This window comes from Fusarium mangiferae (assembly GCF_900044065.1).
Source record: "Fusarium mangiferae strain MRC7560 genome assembly, contig: FMAN_scaffold009, whole genome shotgun sequence".
NCBI lineage: Eukaryota > Fungi > Ascomycota > Sordariomycetes > Hypocreales > Nectriaceae > Fusarium > Fusarium mangiferae.
Genome location: NW_024573929.1, coordinates 1,763,528 through 1,781,283, shown reverse-complemented (window position 1 = coordinate 1,781,283; position 17,756 = coordinate 1,763,528). Strand labels below are relative to the sequence as shown.

Genomic DNA, 17,756 nt, shown 5'->3' with positions numbered 1-17,756 from the left:
CTCTCCCGACTGCAATGCGAAAGAAGAATCTCTTCTCCCCCGTGAATGAGTTGTTTTGACTGACTCGTGCCTGAGACGCGGTCAGCCTGATTTTCGTTTTACCATGCAAGTGCAAAACAATAGCCTTTCCCCGATTTGGAAGGTCAGCAAGTGATGTTCACGCCATATACGCAATGCTGATGGATGGATTTAATTGTGCAATTCGCACAGACGCGTCGGCATTAAATAAGATTGTGTAATTTTCAGCGCTGACATGTTATGGGGGAACAGCCGAGGGCGCGGTGAGAATGCTCCGGCAGAGGATGGTCGCAATTTCTCGGGCTTTATTGCAGATGGTGGAAACGTAGCGATACGTGCCTTTCAATGGCTTAGGTTTTATTTGTTTGTAATGTAGCTGTGAAGCATGGTAGAAGTAGAATGAGGTGAGAGCGTGTATCTGAAGAGTTGCCCAAGGAGTAGTGACTATGTGGCGTAGGAGCAAGTGAGGCCCCTGTAAGATGCCACTGAGGCTTACCGCAAGAGCATGCGCTGTTGCCTGAGGAGCAGGGATCAGATGCGGGGAGTCTTAAAGAGTCATAGAAATAATTTTAATATACTATAATATTAGATGTCTTTAAATTAATGAAGTACAAGGCCATAATGCCTATTCATAAGTAAAGTCAGAAATAATTAATATCTTCCTAGACCCCTAAGCTAGGGTTGAAAACCAGGATTATGAGCACGTAGACGATTGCATTGTCATTTTCTCACGTGACATTCTATCGAATCACTGGATGCCATGTTCCTTGAGAGTCACGTTATCAGAAGTCGATATGAGGGGCACAGTCCTACTGTGAACTGCATATGCGATATATATCTCAAGCAGGTCTATTCAACATTCCCAGGAACTGCATTGTTGACTGTAGATATTTTTGTACGAGCATGGAAAAGATGATAGGGCGCTTCTCTAAATCTTTTGATCGGCACCATGATACAGCAGCAGTCAACGAAGGGTCAACCCCCCAGTCAGCAGTGGCAGCAAGCGCGTCACCCCGCCGTTCAAGTGACATGACCGACGAAGGCGATCTGTTCGGGCTTTATCAGCTATGGCCTCCGAAGAATGATACTTATGAAGTTCAGAACACAAAGGTTGAGTACGCGCTTTAACTCATAAGACCATGGAGGCTTTATCACTGTCCTGACTCTGCTATCTTAGTATAATAGCTGTGCATGGATTGAATGGAAAAGCGTTCAAAACATGGACCCAAGATGGCAAGCTGTGGCTTGCGGACTTTCTCCCGCTGGAAATTCCATACGCTCGCATTTTTACCTTTGGCTATGATTCGCGCGTTGCATTCACCGGATCAGCTTCACGCGTGGACGACCATGCTCGAAATTTGCTCGAAAGGCTCATGGCGAAGCGGCGACAATTCAGCGAAGAGCGACCCTTGCTGTTTATATGCCATAGCTTAGGCGGCATTGTCGTTAAGAGAGCGCTGGCTATTGCCCATGAGAGAAGTCGTCGGTATAACCCAATCACGAGAGACACATTTGGCATCATGTTTCTCGGCACGCCTCATCGCGGCTCCGACGTAGCATTCTGGGGTAGTCTGCTGGCGAAGCTGGCTGACGTCGTGACCTTGGGATCTATTCGCACTCAGGTTCTAGAAGACCTCAAACGGAAGTCAGACATGCTTGGTGCGATATGTTCGCAGTTCATCGAGCGCTCCGAGTCACTGCACCGCATCTTCTCTATCTACGAGCGCCAGCGAACCAAGGGTGCATCGGGCCTAGTTATTGAAGAAGACTCTGCCGTTATCGGTCTGCCAAATGAGGTCCCTATCTCCATCGAGGCTGACCATCGGTCAATGTGCAAATTCTCCGATATGACAAGTGAGAAATATCAGATGATATCGGATTGCGTCATGGAAATGGTCGAAGACGCCTTGGACCGCCCAAACACAACGCAAAACCCACTACGAGATCAGTTTCTACGATCTATCAAAACCCTAGATCCGGAAGAGGTCCTCAGAAATATCACTAGACCCAGCCCGGGAACCTGTTCGTGGATCACCGAGACCAGTACTTTTCGAGACTGGCGTGATCAGTCCACAACCCGAATTCTTTGGATATCGGGAGCCCCCGGTGCTGGAAAGACGACAGCCTCGAGATTTCTCATAGATCACTTGCGGCGCTGGCTTCAGAAAAACACAAGCAGTGCTGTAAGAGGGACGATTGTCGCGTTCTTCTTTTGTGCCTCCAAACAATGGCTGCGAAACTCGGATGTGCAAATAGCCCAGTCTCTTCTATTCCAGGTTCTTTCTCACAACAAAGGTCTCTTCAGGTACTTGAGTGATTCTGATATGCAGACTGTATGCAGTATTGACAGAGCCAACGCGGAACCCCACGTCGTCTGGAGGCTTCTGACCACCGTATTCCAACGCAGCCCCGATCTTAACTTTTGGATTCTGATTGATGCAATCGACGAGTTGCAGGAAACATCGCGGACTGCTTTGGTCCAGAGACTTCGGCATCTAGTCTCAAATGACCTTGGTCAAAAGCTCAAGTTTATCATCTGCGATCGCAGTAGCCCGAATGCAAGGGGAATACTACATTCAGTGACCTGGCTTGACATCCGTCGTCAAGACATGGTCTTTGAAGACATTCGGCAATTTATTAATGCCAGGCTTGGGGATCTATGCTCCAGTGGCGCCATCCCGTGGCAGTATCAGAATCTCATCGAAGAGTCGCTTCTCGAGGTATCGGAAGGCAACTTCTTACAAGTAGCTCTCGCATGGAGCCACTTCACAGCCGGTGTCTCGTATTGGTCTGCTCAAGTTATCAAGTCTCGACTAGAAGGGCTAAGGAGGCTTTCTGGAGAAGCCAGAGCCTTCTACTGCTCTCTCCTCCAGAAGATTCCAGAGGATTCTCAGGATGTCGCAAAGATAGGATTCACCTGGGTGCTTGGGTCTCGAAAGCCCCTGAGCTTGAGCGAACTCCAGCACGCGGTGGCAATCAGTACTGGCCAGAGAACTTGGTCTGACCTCAAAAACGCACTTGGGTTCAACTTTGACGCCCACTTTGATCAAGCCTTCGGGTACCTTCTCCGCGTCGACCCAGACCTGAGGGTACGATTTGCGCATAGCACAGTCAAAGAGTTGTTGACCGCAGATGATTCTCTGTCTTCAAGCCCGAATTCTGGGGTGATATCTAAATATGTCGTTCGTGAGGCAGATATAGATGCTGAACTCGCAAAACGATGTATTACAGTGCTTAGCTTCAGAGACCTGGCAAAATTCCGAGATATTGCCCGAGAGGCCATGGCAGACAAGATGCGAGACCTGTTCGTCATGTCGCTTCAGGGCAAGGACTACCTGGATTCGCTTGACCTTAGCAAATACGACGACATGGACGCCATTGAGAGCGAGCCGGGAGTAACGGAGCGAATTGGGACAGCTATGCTGAAACTTGGCCAGACTGAACTGGACGACCGAACTCGAGGCCTATTTGTGTATTGCGTCTCTTATTGGAACTACCATTGTAACCATGGGCTGTCAGATCCGGAGGTGAACAAGTCCCTGACCGACTTTGCTTTGCTAAGGCAGTCACACTACTTTCTGATGGTCGCCATACTCTTAGGATTGGCGAGGTACCACACAGGTCCGTTTTGGGACAGTATAGATCAGTTCTCTCGGCTACCTCCGATGCATTTCATTCTGAAGGCGGGCGACTATCCCAATGTTTTGTCGGATCTCCTGCACCGCGGGGAAGACATCAATGGGACTGATTCACGAGGCTGGCCCCCCCTGCTATGGGCTTTAATCGAGGACCGGAAACAATGTCTTGAAATGATCTTGGCCAACCACAAGACGAGGATGGAATCAACCGACCGCGATGCCGGCCATGTGCTTCATCTCGCGCTTGAAGCAGGAGTCAATCCTACACTAATTCTACGATTAATAGCCGATCCTCGAGTGGAACTGAATGCCAAAAGTAGGAAAGGTTGGACGGCTTTACAGTGGTGTTTGTCGCGAGTGTCTCTACAATCAGTCAGCTTTGAGCTCCTGCGCCGCAAAAACGTCGACATTTACGAGCAAGACTGCCATGGCCTCAATGCCCTTGACCAGGTTTTCGATGAAGGGGTGTCGGAACAAAGCGCCCTCAAGCTCATCTCTCGATCTGATGTGCCTGACAATTGGTTCGAGAAAACCCGCACCTTTCGTCACTCTACTGGGCTCAACTATCTGGATGATGATGTTCCGCGAACGTTCATCCATCGTGCTTCATCACTTCGCTGGTATTCACTGGAAGATACTATTCTTGCTTGCGACCCGTTCAAAGCCGTCACCGTTGATGGGGATGGCTTCACTTTGCTAGAACGGTACGCGTATCACGGCATGAAGAAGCGAATGATGGAGATCTTGAAAGGTCTTCCATCTAATACTTTCCAAAGGTCAAATGACTGTGGATCAAAGCTCTTGATTCTGTGCGCTCAGCAAGACTGGGAGCAAGTTGTCAACGTCCTGGTCTATGAGTTCTCTGCCGATGATACTTCAACAGACTCTGACGGTAGGACTATCGCTCACTGGGCAAGTGAGCTTGGTTGGGTATCATTGTCGTCTCTATTGATCTCCAAGACAAGGGCATGGCTAAACAGAACAGCCCGGGACGGGAAAACAGCTCTTCATATCGCCGCGGAGTACCGGAACTATACTGCCTGCAAAGACTTACTCCAAGCAGGCGCCAGCCATTCTATTCGAGACAAGAGTGGCAAATTGCCGATTCACATCGCTGCTGAACAGGGCCACCGGGAGATAGTGAAGCTGCTACTTGAAAGCCCCATCAAGGACTTGCGAACATGTGAGGTAGATAAGGAAGGGAGAGGTATCCTGCACTATATAGTCATGTGGCATTCCGACAGCTTCATTCGCCAGTGTCTCACCGTCCTTCGACCACAAGTCAGCACTAAGGACAGCAAAGGGAGAATGCCGCTGCACTTTGCCTGCATATTCGGCAACGAGCCTGCTGTTTCTGTTTTGCTAAGTATGGGGCTGGACCCGGATAAAAGAGACGCTTCGTCATTTACGCCATTACACCATGCTCTCATGGAAGGCTCGGTTAAATGCGCACAAACCCTTATTAGACATGGGGCAAGGTACGACTTGAACGACAAGTTCGATAGGAATATTGTCCTTTTGGCCCTTCGAAGCGAGAACACTAGCACGGTCGAGAGTCTGGTCCACTTTCTTCAGTCCAAGTACTCACCGTCAGAGATTGCCCGAGAAGCTGGCCACGTGGACCGGTTCGGACGCGCCGCCTTTCACTATCTATGTCACTGGGTAGATCCTAACAAGAGTGACGATGACGATGAATTGGATGAAGTTGTCGAAGAACTTAATGATGACCAGGACATCGACCCAGCTGAGACCCAGCAAGTCTTGTCGCCGGCCGAGTGGCTCATCAAGGCATTCGCTGCAATTGGTGTGGATATCAATACGAGAGATTACCACAAGCATACACCTCTTCATGCTTCGGGAAGGGCAGGGAACTTGGCTGCAGCTAGAGCTCTGTTGCGCGTGCCCGGAATCGAAGTGTCTCCCAAAGACGAGGATGGCTTCACCCCTTTGGACTGGGCATCAGTCAATGGTTACGGCGAGATTGCTGCAGCGATAGAAGCACATGGGGGAGTACACTCTTCTGATTGGGCTTTGAAGCTCAAACCTATGTATCGATCATGGCAGTCTGGCTTTGACGAGGATGATGAGATTGAAGAGGATGCTGGACAGCTGATGACGCGGAGCTAGTAACTAGTTGGACAGAGTATTTAGTACTGTCAAATAGAAGTAAAACTGTGTGTGTCTGTAAGAGTTACGCTACCTCAGTTTTCTTTCTATAACTCACTTATAAACTTCTTATACTGCTAGTTAAGTATACTCGTGTGCAGCCCAGCGAGCCTCATGCGTTTGCCTTGCTTAGTCATGCGTATATCTCCAAAGAAGTGCCACGTCAGCGCAAGCGGGGAATACTTCTAACAACTACAAGCGTCTCATCAATGGCAGCCTCTGATAATTCCCCATACCAATTTGCAAAGCTTTGCAAGCGCTGCGCATGCTTACAGCTGAGAAGCACAACGCTAGATGACATCCAACCCAGAAACCCATCGGTTGGAGAACGGAGCCAGGAACAAGAAGTTGATCTGGATTGGAATGTGACAAACTACCTGTCTATCGCCTTTCATCCAGGGGGAGACAAATGCGATGCCTGCGAGTTTCTTCGTCGCGTTGTGAAAGGGTGGCGAGTATACGATGAGTCAGTGAGGGCACTCGAAATAAAACGTGTTCCCGTGTCGCTGCACTATGTGTTTACCCTCGGCGAAGCCGACCAGTATGGCTTAAAGGCTCTACGGATCAGATTAAGACCCGGTATATACCAAAGACCGATCGACACACGTGCAATGGCTGACAAGAAACGACATAGACGGCAAGGAATTCCATATTGACTGCCCTGTCACGGCAGCTACCGATCTTGATATGGGCACGCCTCTGAGGCTTCAGCCGCATTTGTCTCATATCAATGAAGAGAGCATATTGTGGATGAAGTCTAAGCTGGAGTCGTGTGTATCACACAACCACTTTAACCCCGACAAAACCTTCATTCCCGATCGGCTTCTTGATGTCAGAGAAAACCGGCTGAGCCTAGTCCTTACCAAGGATTTGCAACCTCGAGACGCCGAAAGCCATCGATATGTTGCCCTTACGTACTGTTGGGGTTCAGAGCCTCACGCAAGTAAGCAGCTTAAGACAACCAGAGACAATATCTCCCAGCATCAGCGGCAAATCCCAGAATTCTCTCTGCCACAGGTTATTAAGGACGCTGTATCTGTGACCAGAGCGTTATCGGTCCCATTCCTTTGGGTCGATGCATTGTGTATTCTCCAAGACGACGTATCTGACTGGGAGAATCAATGTGCCGTGATGGAACGAATCTATGGCAACGCCTACGCGGCAGTTGCTGCTACATTCTCCGACAACTGCGAGCAAGGATTTCTCAAAAAGACGGAAAGAATCCTCGTTCCTTTTCGAACTCACTCTGATAGCACTTATGCCTTTGCCATATATTCCCCTCCCTACTTGATCAACGACGCAAACGAAGTGTCCGACAGCCCTTGGGCTCGGAGAGGCTGGACGTTCCAGGAACGCATCTCATCAACTCGCATCCTCATGTTTTCAAAAGGAAACATCTACGTAAAATGCAAATACTTCAACGAATCGACGGGAGGCCACAGAGTCACACATGAAGAGTATTATATCATGCTTGACCGCGTGACAATCGATTCGGGTAGCACAGCAGCCATTTATCAAGAATGGAGCGAAATAATAGCTCAAATCCACCCTAGGCGCCATCAGCTTACGCGGAAAACAGACTTCCTTCCTTCGATCGCTGGTATCGCATCGCTATTCAGTAAAAGGTTGAACGATGACTATGCAGCTGGTCTCTGGAAAAATAATATGCATCAGTCGCTCTGCTGGGCTGCGGGCGAAGTAGACAAGCCTAGTCACCAAGATCTACTGCAGCGACTAAGAGCTCCCTCCCCATATATCGCACCTTCTTGGAGCTGGGCTAGTCGACGTGAAGATTTTTCGTTCCTTCTATACCGTCCAGATCTTTCAGCTGGCTGCCGACCAGAGTTCCATAGCCTAGACACAGCTATCGTGTTGCGTGGAGAGTCAGCCTTTGGCGAAGTAAGGCATGCGGCACTTGATATTACCTCCAGGTTGTACGTGGGATCGCCGAGGCTAGCATTGCAAAAAGTAATTCGACTATTCGGGGAACCAGACACTGTTACATTTGACGGGCGATACTTTGCAGATATTCATCCTGATTGTTTTGTTCAAAGTTTCTTCGGCCGAACGGAGGGCTTTACTCTCCAGGCGCCCATTAGTTTCCTGTTGATAGGTACTACCATTCCACGCGAAACAGATACAGGGGATATCTCATTAAGATATTCTAAAAGCTTCAAGACTGTTGGTGATGAAGTCGTTGCTGAGGTGGTCTCTGAGGTGCCCAACACCTCATCTAGGAGTGCTGAAAGTGATGCTGGTTTGGAGACGGAGACCAGATCAAAAAGGGTGGCTTATGGCCTGTTGATTCACCCAACGGGAAATCCGAACGAATACTATCGAGTGGGAACATTCTTTTCGAAGCCTCATTCAGCTGGGGGTCTGTCGTTCTTCGATAACGTCGAAGTTAAAACAGTGAGGCTGGTATAAGGATTGATTACAACCTGTATCAAGCATCTATTCAAGGTATGTGGATGGCTCAAAAAGCTCGTGAAGCTGGCTTACCAGGCCCAGGCTGTGTTGCGTGTATCTACGATATGTCATTCCTTTTATATTTCAGAATTGGATCTACGTACAAATTCGAATATGTTTTCTTTACGGCACTGTATTCATTGGGAGGATGCAAATACTCGAGACCTTTATCTCTCTGCTACCTTTACACACTTAAACATGCTTCCCAACTGGAAAATCAATACTGATGATGAAAACGACAGCGACCGGCTCCTAAGAGCTATCCATAAGGCCGCGTGCTTGAATCTTGACATCGTTCTGTGCGACGAGCCGCTCTCATCGCACCTTATCGAGAGAACAAAGAACCATGACTCTCAGAGAAAAACCGTATTTTGTCTAACCTTAAAGGGTTCATAGGCGCGTACGTCAACGGCCTCTTAGCGAGGTCGCCAGAATGGATACTAATGTTGCCGACATCGAGAATCCGCTATATGATGGCGTCGGATCGGGATGCCGACACAGCCGGAACATGGCCGGATTTACCGCTCTCTTCAATAAGATGAGCCAGTGAGCTTAACACTGCCGTGCAATATTCTCAAATGTAACCAGAAGAAGAAGACAATAGACATATTTACGCACTTACATAAACCTAAAGTCATTACTATACCATTAGCAAGGTAAAGTATACATTTATCTACCCTTAACTCACTCTATAACTTATATAAAGAAGCTGATACACTGAGTTCATTCCCACTCACTGAATGGCTTTATAGTGGTTCGAAGCTTGGCTAGGGAGTATGCGCCAAGTATCAATGTGGACAAAATACAATCTGGTAGTCATTACTGGTCGGATGATATCCAATGATTTATTTTTCACTTGCATGCGTCTGAAAACCTTCCAGTGTGGCTGTATTAAGCAAGATAAGATCGGCCTGATTTCCAAGGAAGAGAAGCGGGGTTGACAGTGAATTGGTCGGCCTCCTGCAGGCCAGCCCAACGTCAACCATGATTCAAAACGAGAGGCTCACCTCCTCACAGAAGAGCCAGCGCCTAAACTCGTTTTTTCTTTGCAAATCCCAGAAAAGATATTGTCAAGACAGAATAACCAGAACTCAACCTCGTTGCTTCTCCGTAGGTCAGTATTCTTTTAACTCTTTCGAAGACAAGACGCTAAAGGATAAAGGCAAGAAAATGGATTACCATACCCCAGGCTCTAAGCCTGTTTCCACTCAGCACGACCCTCCGAAAACACCTCCCAGCAAAAAGCCATCGGCGTATGTCTTCGACTCGAACGGCGATACTCGGATCATTCTTAGCACATACAGGGCCCAGAGCTTCAAATGGGAGACTGATAAAATCTGGATAGAGAAAGAAAAGCCCACGAAGGAAATGTGCAAAAACAAGAAGCGGAAAAAGAAGAAAGGGAAGAAAGTTGAGTCCCCCCTGTCGACTACGCCACCAGCGCCCCAAGAGTCTCCTGTTACAACCTCAACATCGCCAAGAGGTACTACCAATGCACCTCCATTAGACTGGGGCAGGGCCGATTTCTCAGACTTTAGTAATGTAAGTTATTGTCGTCCAGAATTTTCAGATAGCGACGAAGTGGATCCGGGTTGTACCAACCCTGGAACGAATCCCGACAACACAAGCCTTCAGATACAGGACTGGGACTATGGAGAAACATGCGTACCTCACCTTAAGAAGATGGAGTTTCGAATGCTAGTCTCCGGAAAACACCTAGAGCTAGCTTCACCTATCTTCAAAACAATGGTTACTGGTCCTTTTTCAGAGGGAAAGGCCGATTCATCAGGTTTTCGCCTGATAACAGCGAGCGACTGGGATCCTGAAGCTTTCAAGATCATCCTGAATATTATGCATGGATATAATCGAGATGTCCCAAGATCGCTCAGCCTTGAAATGCTTGTAAAGGTGGCAATGATTGTGAATTATTACGACTGCCTTGAGAGTGTCGAGTTATACACGGACATTTGGCTTGAAGGTTTCAGGTCAGAGGTACCGAGGGTTTATGGGAGAGACAGCATTCTTTGCCTGTTCATATCATGGGCTTTCTCAAGACCAGTTATGTTTCGGAATATGACTGAGCTAGCATTGAGGCACAGTCAGAAGTTAATCGAAGCCGAAGATTTCCCCATTCCAGCCGATATTCTGGGTAAATTCCAATAGAAACTCAGTATGACGGCCTGTGCTGACGCAAACTGCAGATGAGATCAATATAGCACGTCAAAGCGCTCTCGCCGAAATCTTCTCAGGAATTTACGAGCTCCTTGATCGTCTAAAAGAAGAACAAGAGTGTTCTTTTGAATGCTCATCCATGCTCCTGGGTGTCCTAACGAAGGAACTCAGTAAACATGGGATTCTACACCCGCGGAACGCCCCGCCGTTCGATGGTTTCAGTATTGAAGGGCTTAAAGAGGTAATCAACGGTTTGAAAAGGCCTAACTGGTATGGCACCACGAATTACAGCCATTACGGCCATTATAGCCATAACTGTTGTATCCAAGACAAACTATCCAACTCTTTGGCAAAGGTTGAAAGCGATCTGCGTGGCTTTGACCTTCAGGAATTTCAGGCTACGAAGAATCAACCACATGTCTAGAAATGTTGTTACGTTTTGGATTTGGGGGAGGTGGAACAAGGCTTCTCTATGGTCTTTAAAATTGCGATAAAAGGGCACTGGTGAGTAGCTGGCAGCAAACGAGTAGTAACCGATATGTATACTTTGGATAGTATCTTGCATGATCTTGAGGGTGAATTAAGAATATGGCATTTCTATTCATTATCTGACGTCAACCAATATTGATTGGTGACGCTTTTGTGGACGCCGCCTCGGTGTACATAAGGAGTGACTTCCAGGCGTGCGAGACCGAACAGCCGGAAAGTGTTGAAAGAGCATTTTATCTTTCTGTAGTGAGATAGCTAGAGCACTGCTCTATCTAGCAAAGCCTATTCAATATCGACAACACTTAACACTACTGTGATAAACTCTCGTACTAAGGGAATATAAAGGGAATATAAAGGTTTTTAAATATCAAATAAACTATTGTTCACTTATCTACCTCGATTCTATACTAGCAGACCAGAAAGTAAGCCTTAAGAAATATGTATTATATTAATCCATGACTTGTAACTTAGAATATGTTGTCGAAAACTTCGTACATTTTTTGATATACTTTAGAAACTAGATCAAGACTCTATATTAAAGTTATCTCGCTAACGTTGTTTAAGCGTTGATCATCCAGTATAGAGTCACCTTGGCCCTTGTACTGCAACAGCCCATACCGGCAATAAACCCCCTCTCCTTCACTAGGCACCTCATGCACTAATAATCCCATAACAAACAATGGCATACTAACTGATTGGCCTACAGGCATCCATAATACGCTATAGCCTTCTCCCCAATCCGCATCATCGTAGTGTTCAGCTCGAGACATATCACGCATAACTGGACGATTTGAGTCCAAATAATACCAACATTCGAACTTCGCCGTATCACCTGAGCCACTAGTCTTTATGTACCCAACATCATTCCTCCCAATCTCTAGTTGAATGATGGGCGCTCTAATGTAAAGTCTAGCGGTATTGCCCTCCACCATGCTTATAGCCCCAGGATGCGTAGGGAAGCGTGAAGGCCGTTTGGGGTGGTCATCCCGTATGTATACCGGAGTCTGATGGATCCTCATGAATTCAACGGGACAACTCGATGCCCAGCACCATGATGGTAGCTGGGCGTTGTCTGGTCTCCTACATGCCTCATGCGAGCTGGACCAATGATACCATAGAAGGCCCTGTGCGATACTTCTCCGGAAGAGGCCGTTAAAATATTCAGCATTCAAACGTCGAATGAGTATAGACGCAAGGCCATGAATGGCGTACAAACGATCCGTCTCATACGTCAGCTTTGTCTTTGAGAAATCAGTGACAAGCTGATACCACCCCCTTGAGAAAAGTATCTCTTTATTAGGCATCACCATGACTTCTCTCGGTGAAAGGAATTTGTCATGGGACACGTCTATCAGTGGGCCCTTATATTCCCACGGATCCTTTCTACCCTCGAGGAAAAGCGTACTCTGACATTCGAGAAATACTCCTCGGAGGGTCCAGTGAAGTATCCGCTTTGCTAGTGCCGCCTCTTGCAAGCACCATCCGCGTTCCGTCAGCGGTGACTTAAGGAGGGGTCTCTTCCCACCTGGTTTGTTGTGATTCGATTTGAATATGGAGTATCCTGGCTCTTCACGTCTGGCGATCTTGATCGCGATGTCCTCTATAGGAAATCTTGCAAGCGGGCGTTCCGTCAAAAAGCCCTGTTGGCTATCAGTCGCAATCGATGCAGAGATACAACACTCGGCATTCGAGTAGTAATCTCCCATTCTGGTCGACTCTGAATGAAAATCACCACTTGGTCCTTGGATAATACATATTGCATCCACCCATAGGTATCGATACCCCATCATTCTTGTCAGAAGGATGGCATCTCGGATGGTCTTGGGAAGGTCCGGCACAGAAAAACCACGAAGCCGTGCGGCGAGATTATTTTCTGTAGTTTTGGAACTTTCGTTGCCTCTTCCCCAACAGTAGCTGAGGATAAGGTAGGGAGAGTCTTGGATGTAATTGCAGCTCTTGACATCGACGAGTTTGACCAGGGAATCATTCCCCTTGCCAACATCAACTAGTCGTGTTGGTAGACCTGAGGTGTTATCTTTCGGTCCGCAGTCTTCGTGATCTGCGAGCCTTGAGCAACAGCTCTTTATCCAAGGCTGAATCTGATGCTCAACGAGATCAGCTACTTCGTGTTGGATGTTTTCCTCGGCGAAGTCTAGAATGGGCAGATATCAGTATTGTACAACTTTAGTACGCATTTGGCACAACCTTTGATGTAACGTGTCTTGAATTTTCCCGCCACCTCAACCTCACTACACTCAAAAGGTTCAAACCTAATTCCCGTAGCGCCAGAGAGTACTCGACCCTTCTGGAGCACGATCGGGTCTAGTGTCAGGACCCCTTCGATCATGGTAATTCGTAACTCAACTGATCCCTTCGTAAATTCTTCTGACTCCAAAACCTCTTTGGTTACTACACAGTCGTTGACTATCAATAACCAAATAAAGCGACATAACACACAACCTTCATCGGCTGATTTTTGGACGGACGAGAATGTTTCGTTAAAGGTCAGACTTTCAACAAGGAATCTCTTGGTGCTGAGTCCCGATGGCCACGGAAAGGATGCGCAGCTGCTGCAAAGTCGCAGAGAGGGATGTATGATAGCAACGACGCTAGCGTCGTCAGATTGAGGTGAACTGTTGCTATCTACCATTGTAGTGGTGAGAAGCGGCCGATGATGAATGCTGCTTGATTGAAAAATGTAGTCGTCAAGCTTGATATATGGACATCAGCTTTCAGACTCCAGGTAAGTCCAGCTGCGAATGTACGGAGAAGGATAATTTAATACCAGGTAACTTCACGAATTACATTAAGATGAAGTGAATAAATCATTTGGATCATTTTCTGAGTGTATCCGATATGGCAGTGCAAAGTCAACCCCGCAATGGCTCACGGGTCAGGCTTTCTCTTCATATCAACCAATAAGAACATGATTTTCCCGACTCACGGCCACCAGGTAGGCGTTCTAGTCCCGACTCAGCCTCATCTTACGCCACTGCAGTTTAGACCAGGCTAATCTCAAGGCATATTCCTAAGAGCTTCCATTTCCTGACTTTGTGTTTGCACAGGGACTAACGCCTCTGCCTCTTCTGTCCCAGCAAAGGCCTCAACACTAACGTAATGCTTATTGGTCCGCCGCTGGTTTACGTACAAGCCATTCTCTGACAACCAATGTTAGCCTCTGGCCTTTCTCAGTAATTTCCAAAGAGAGCAGGTAAAACTCACTGAAAAGAATAACAATTGCTTCTTCCATAACAGGAACCCAAGTCGCGAGCGCCAAAATCTGTCCAAACCCCCAAGAGCCCTCCGAATCCTGCACTCCCCCGCCATTTACACTCGCAATATCCGCCCTCAGTGTGAAAAGACTCCCAAGGGCAGTCCACATGAAGATGAAAAAGAAGACAGAGCTCAAAATCCAAGGTACACGAAAGAAGAGCCAGCCTAGCACGGGTACTTGTTCCGCTGAGATCTTGGCGTACTTTCCAACAAGGTATGTCAAACCGGCGAGCATAGCAGTGACAGCAGGAAGAAAGTGAAAGGCGAGTATCGTACTAATGGCTTTGAGCGATGCCTTTGAGTCCCAGCAATTTGCCTCAAAAGGCACTCTTCCATGCAATCTAGCTGCAGTTTCAGCAGTAGAACTAAAGCTCGTCATTACTGTAAAGAGCATCCCTATAACAACCCCCATCAAGCAACCAGAAATGGACTTGCGCTCAATGTCGAGATAAATTGGAAGAGTGAGAAAGTCAGACGCTGACAAAACAGCACAGGCGAGTCGTGACATGTTAATGTCGTACACGCTCTCCTTCCGACCGCAGATGACAAGAGTAGCGAGTAGGACTGAAGCTGTCAAAAGGCCTAAGGCAGTGTGGAACGCGCCGAGGCTGTTATAAAACATACTGCGAATGCTATTCCAGAAACCCTGTTCCTTCGATGGTGTTCGGGTTTTGAAGGTAGTGTAATCGCTCTCGACATACATACTGCTCAAGGACGATGCCACGTAAAGAGTGGCGAGAATAGCACCCATCAGGTAAACCAACATCATCTACCAATATCAGAATCAGTCTCACATCTTACGAAACAGCCTTACCCCAATGCCAACAATGTCAGCATTGCCATCCCACTCCCAAACCTCACACATTTCGTCTTTGCATATACTCATAGGCTTATAGATCAACCATTCGTTCATCTCCCTATTAGCGCACTCCTTTGCGCAGAAGAACCAGTTCATCGCTTTCCACTCAGGAACGTCTGTCCCGCCAAAGGACTGGAGGTAGGTCACGAGGCCTGTCATGTTGACGGTTTTGTGGTCGACCCATGGTACCAAGAATACAGCAGCTGCTTTGCAGTTCGTCCAGGGTTGGTAGTTCTTAATACTGATGTCTATGCCTTTGCATGAGAAGGCGCATATGTCAAGCGTGGCCATGGCAATTAGGACAGTGGTAGGAAAAGCTGATAATTGGCGACGGTCTGACTGCGAGGCAATGAGGAGCCTTACTGTGATCCGTTGCACTGGTCAGTCGGGAACTAGTGATAGATATACACGCTGATAAGCTACTATCCCTCATTATTCTAAACCTCCTTTTTAAAACGGAGCTGATCGCTTTTAAAAGCGAGGTGAAGCGCAGCCTCGTGATAGACAGGGTAGAGTTGTAGGAAGTGGCTGGAAACTATTGGCGCCACCATGCACGTTCTATCTATTCTGTCCTTGTGACTTGAACAATCCCTTGCACGGCTGAGAATAAGAATCAGACGGAACAGGACCAGGAACGCTCTAGAATATCAGATTCTAGCATAACAGTATCCTGAGCATCTATGCCATTAATGTTGGTGGGGGACAATGAGGCTTTGTTAGATAACTTTACTGGTGACGTATTGCCGCAGTCTGAATGAGTGTCTGGCCAAGATGCGAAATTTACATAACTTAAGAACAGCTTTAATTGTATAAGATCAATGCTGCAAGAGTCGGAGAGTGCATCACGAAACTTGGCTTTTTCATTTAGGGTAACTCGTTGTCTCATCTTCAGGTACTGCCATCTTCTTAAGAGATGTCTTATCTTAAGATTGGGATTCATTTCAATTGGCCAGATCTAAGGCTCTTATCTTATCGGGTTTATCGCTCTTATCACTTAACTCTCCGCCGAGGCCGCTCTTCAGCCGAAGTAACCGACAGCACCAACAACGGAATACTCGGAACCATTTCCGTTCCGCACCCCGCGTTAGCCCCGGCATCCAGCCCCGCTAAGTCGGCTTGCGGCGGCTCCATCACCAGCTTGTAATACAAGATAAAACTGACATCAACATCTACAACCCTACACAAATCTCCTCATCTCACTATCCTCACTCAAAAATGTCGTGGCTATCTATCCCCGCCGAGTCTCACTTCTCCATCGCCAACATCCCCTTTGGCATCATCTCTACTTCGTCAAATGCTACGCCTCGACCTGCTGTCGCAATTGGCGATCATGTTTTAGACCTTGATGCTTTTGCGAAGGGTGATGGATTCTCGGGAAGTTCTGAGATCCAGAAGCACGTTGATGTGTTCTCTCAATCATCGCTTAATGCCTTTGCTGCTCTTGGCCGTCCATTTCATCGCGTGACGAGGAGTTATCTTCAGGATGTCTTTGCGAAAGACACCAAGAATCCAGTGTTGAAGGATAACCAGAAACTTCAAGACGCAGCTCTTCTGAAGCGCTCTGATGTCAAGAACCATCTCCCCTTGACCATCGGAGACTACACAGACTTCTACGCCGGCAAGAATCACGCTTTCAACGTCGGCTGTCTCTTCCGCGGTCCCGACAACGCTCTTCAACCCAACTACACCCATCTCCCCGTCGCTTACCACGGAAGAGCCAGTAGTGTTGTCGTATCAGGCACTCCAATCCGAAGACCCTGGGGACAAATCCTCCGCCCTGGCAACAAGGTTCCTGACCTCGCGCCGTGTGAGAGGCTCGACATTGAGGTCGAGATGGGCATGTTTATCTGCCGCGAGAACGAGATGGGAAGCCCTGTTCCTATTGATGAGGCCGATGAGCACATCTTTGGTTATGTCCTCATGAATGACTGGAGCGCCCGAGATATCCAGGCTTGGGAATATGTGCCTCTTGGTCCTTTCACGGCTAAGAACTTGGGTACGAGTATTAGTGCTTGGGTCGTGCTGGCTGATGCTCTTGAGGGGGCCAAGGCAGCTGGTATCAAGAACGATAATGAGATTCTACCTTACTTGAAGGAAAAGAAGGAGAACAATGTCTTGGATATTGACCTCGAGGTCGAAATCATCAGTAAGTCTTCCAATTCTATTAAGTGGACATGACTAACCAAGTGCAGCCGCCGCTGGTAACAAGAACCATCTCAGCAAGACAACCTCGCGCAACCTGCTGTGGTCATGGCCTCAGATGATCGCCCATCACACCATCACAGGCTGCAACCTTCGACCTGGTGATCTTCTTGGATCAGGCACCATCTCCGGCACCGAGTCTGGTACCGAGGGTAGTATGCTGGAACAGACCAAGGGTGGCAAGGTTCCCATCCAATTGAAGGATGGAGAGGAGCGCAAGTTCATCCAGAATGGCGATACCCTCATCATTCGTGGTGCTTATGGCAGTGGCGATCAGAAGGTTGGCTTTGGTGAGGTGTCGGGACAGATCCTTGAGCCTCTTCCTCTGTTCAAATGAGGCAAACTCGTGAACGTATCGGTAGTATGAAAAGCTAAACATTATTACTTGCGTTGCTTCGCTTGCATGTTTATAAATATTCTATCCTTAGCTTCACACGCCAGTGGTAGTAATATATTTTAGATAAAATAAA

At 47.7% G+C, this 17,756-nt stretch overlaps 6 protein-coding genes across 6 annotated transcripts; 4 read left to right on the top strand and 2 right to left on the bottom strand.

Moving 5' to 3' along the window:
- Positions 1 to 921: 921 nt before the first annotated feature.
- FMAN_08475 (uncharacterized protein) lies at positions 922 to 5,783 on the top strand (the record flags this gene model as incomplete). The annotated part of the gene is made up of 2 exons (XM_041835227.1): positions 922 to 1,133; positions 1,196 to 5,783. The coding sequence occupies 2 exons, from the start codon at positions 922 to 924 to the stop codon at positions 5,781 to 5,783; spliced, it is 4,800 nt and encodes a 1,599-aa protein (XP_041685412.1).
- Positions 5,784 to 6,031: 248 nt separating this feature from the next.
- On the top strand, positions 6,032 to 8,249 carry FMAN_08476 (uncharacterized protein; the record flags this gene model as incomplete). Its single annotated transcript, XM_041835226.1, has 2 exons — positions 6,032 to 6,401; positions 6,457 to 8,249. 2 exons carry the CDS (start codon positions 6,032 to 6,034, stop codon positions 8,247 to 8,249), a joined length of 2,163 nt encoding a protein of 720 aa, XP_041685411.1.
- Positions 8,250 to 9,275: 1,026 nt separating this feature from the next.
- On the top strand, positions 9,276 to 10,887 carry FMAN_08477 (uncharacterized protein; the record flags this gene model as incomplete). The annotated part of the gene is made up of 4 exons (XM_041835225.1): positions 9,276 to 9,405; positions 9,454 to 10,276; positions 10,391 to 10,440; positions 10,493 to 10,887. 4 exons carry the CDS (start codon positions 9,276 to 9,278, stop codon positions 10,885 to 10,887), a joined length of 1,398 nt encoding a protein of 465 aa, XP_041685410.1.
- A 595-nt stretch (positions 10,888 to 11,482) lies between these two features.
- FMAN_08478 (uncharacterized protein) lies at positions 11,483 to 13,602 on the bottom strand (the record flags this gene model as incomplete). Its single annotated transcript, XM_041835224.1, has 2 exons — positions 11,483 to 13,104; positions 13,158 to 13,602. The coding sequence occupies 2 exons, from the start codon at positions 13,600 to 13,602 to the stop codon at positions 11,483 to 11,485; spliced, it is 2,067 nt and encodes a 688-aa protein (XP_041685409.1).
- Positions 13,603 to 13,967: 365 nt separating this feature from the next.
- Positions 13,968 to 15,375, bottom strand: FMAN_08479 (uncharacterized protein; the record flags this gene model as incomplete). Its single annotated transcript, XM_041835223.1, has 3 exons — positions 13,968 to 14,110; positions 14,175 to 14,994; positions 15,040 to 15,375. 3 exons carry the CDS (start codon positions 15,373 to 15,375, stop codon positions 13,968 to 13,970), a joined length of 1,299 nt encoding a protein of 432 aa, XP_041685408.1.
- A 924-nt stretch (positions 15,376 to 16,299) lies between these two features.
- On the top strand, positions 16,300 to 17,623 carry FMAN_08480 (putative fumarylacetoacetate hydrolase; the record flags this gene model as incomplete). The annotated part of the gene is made up of 2 exons (XM_041835222.1): positions 16,300 to 17,230; positions 17,277 to 17,623. 2 exons carry the CDS (start codon positions 16,300 to 16,302, stop codon positions 17,621 to 17,623), a joined length of 1,278 nt encoding a protein of 425 aa, XP_041685407.1.
- Between the last annotated feature and the right edge of the window lie 133 nt (positions 17,624 to 17,756).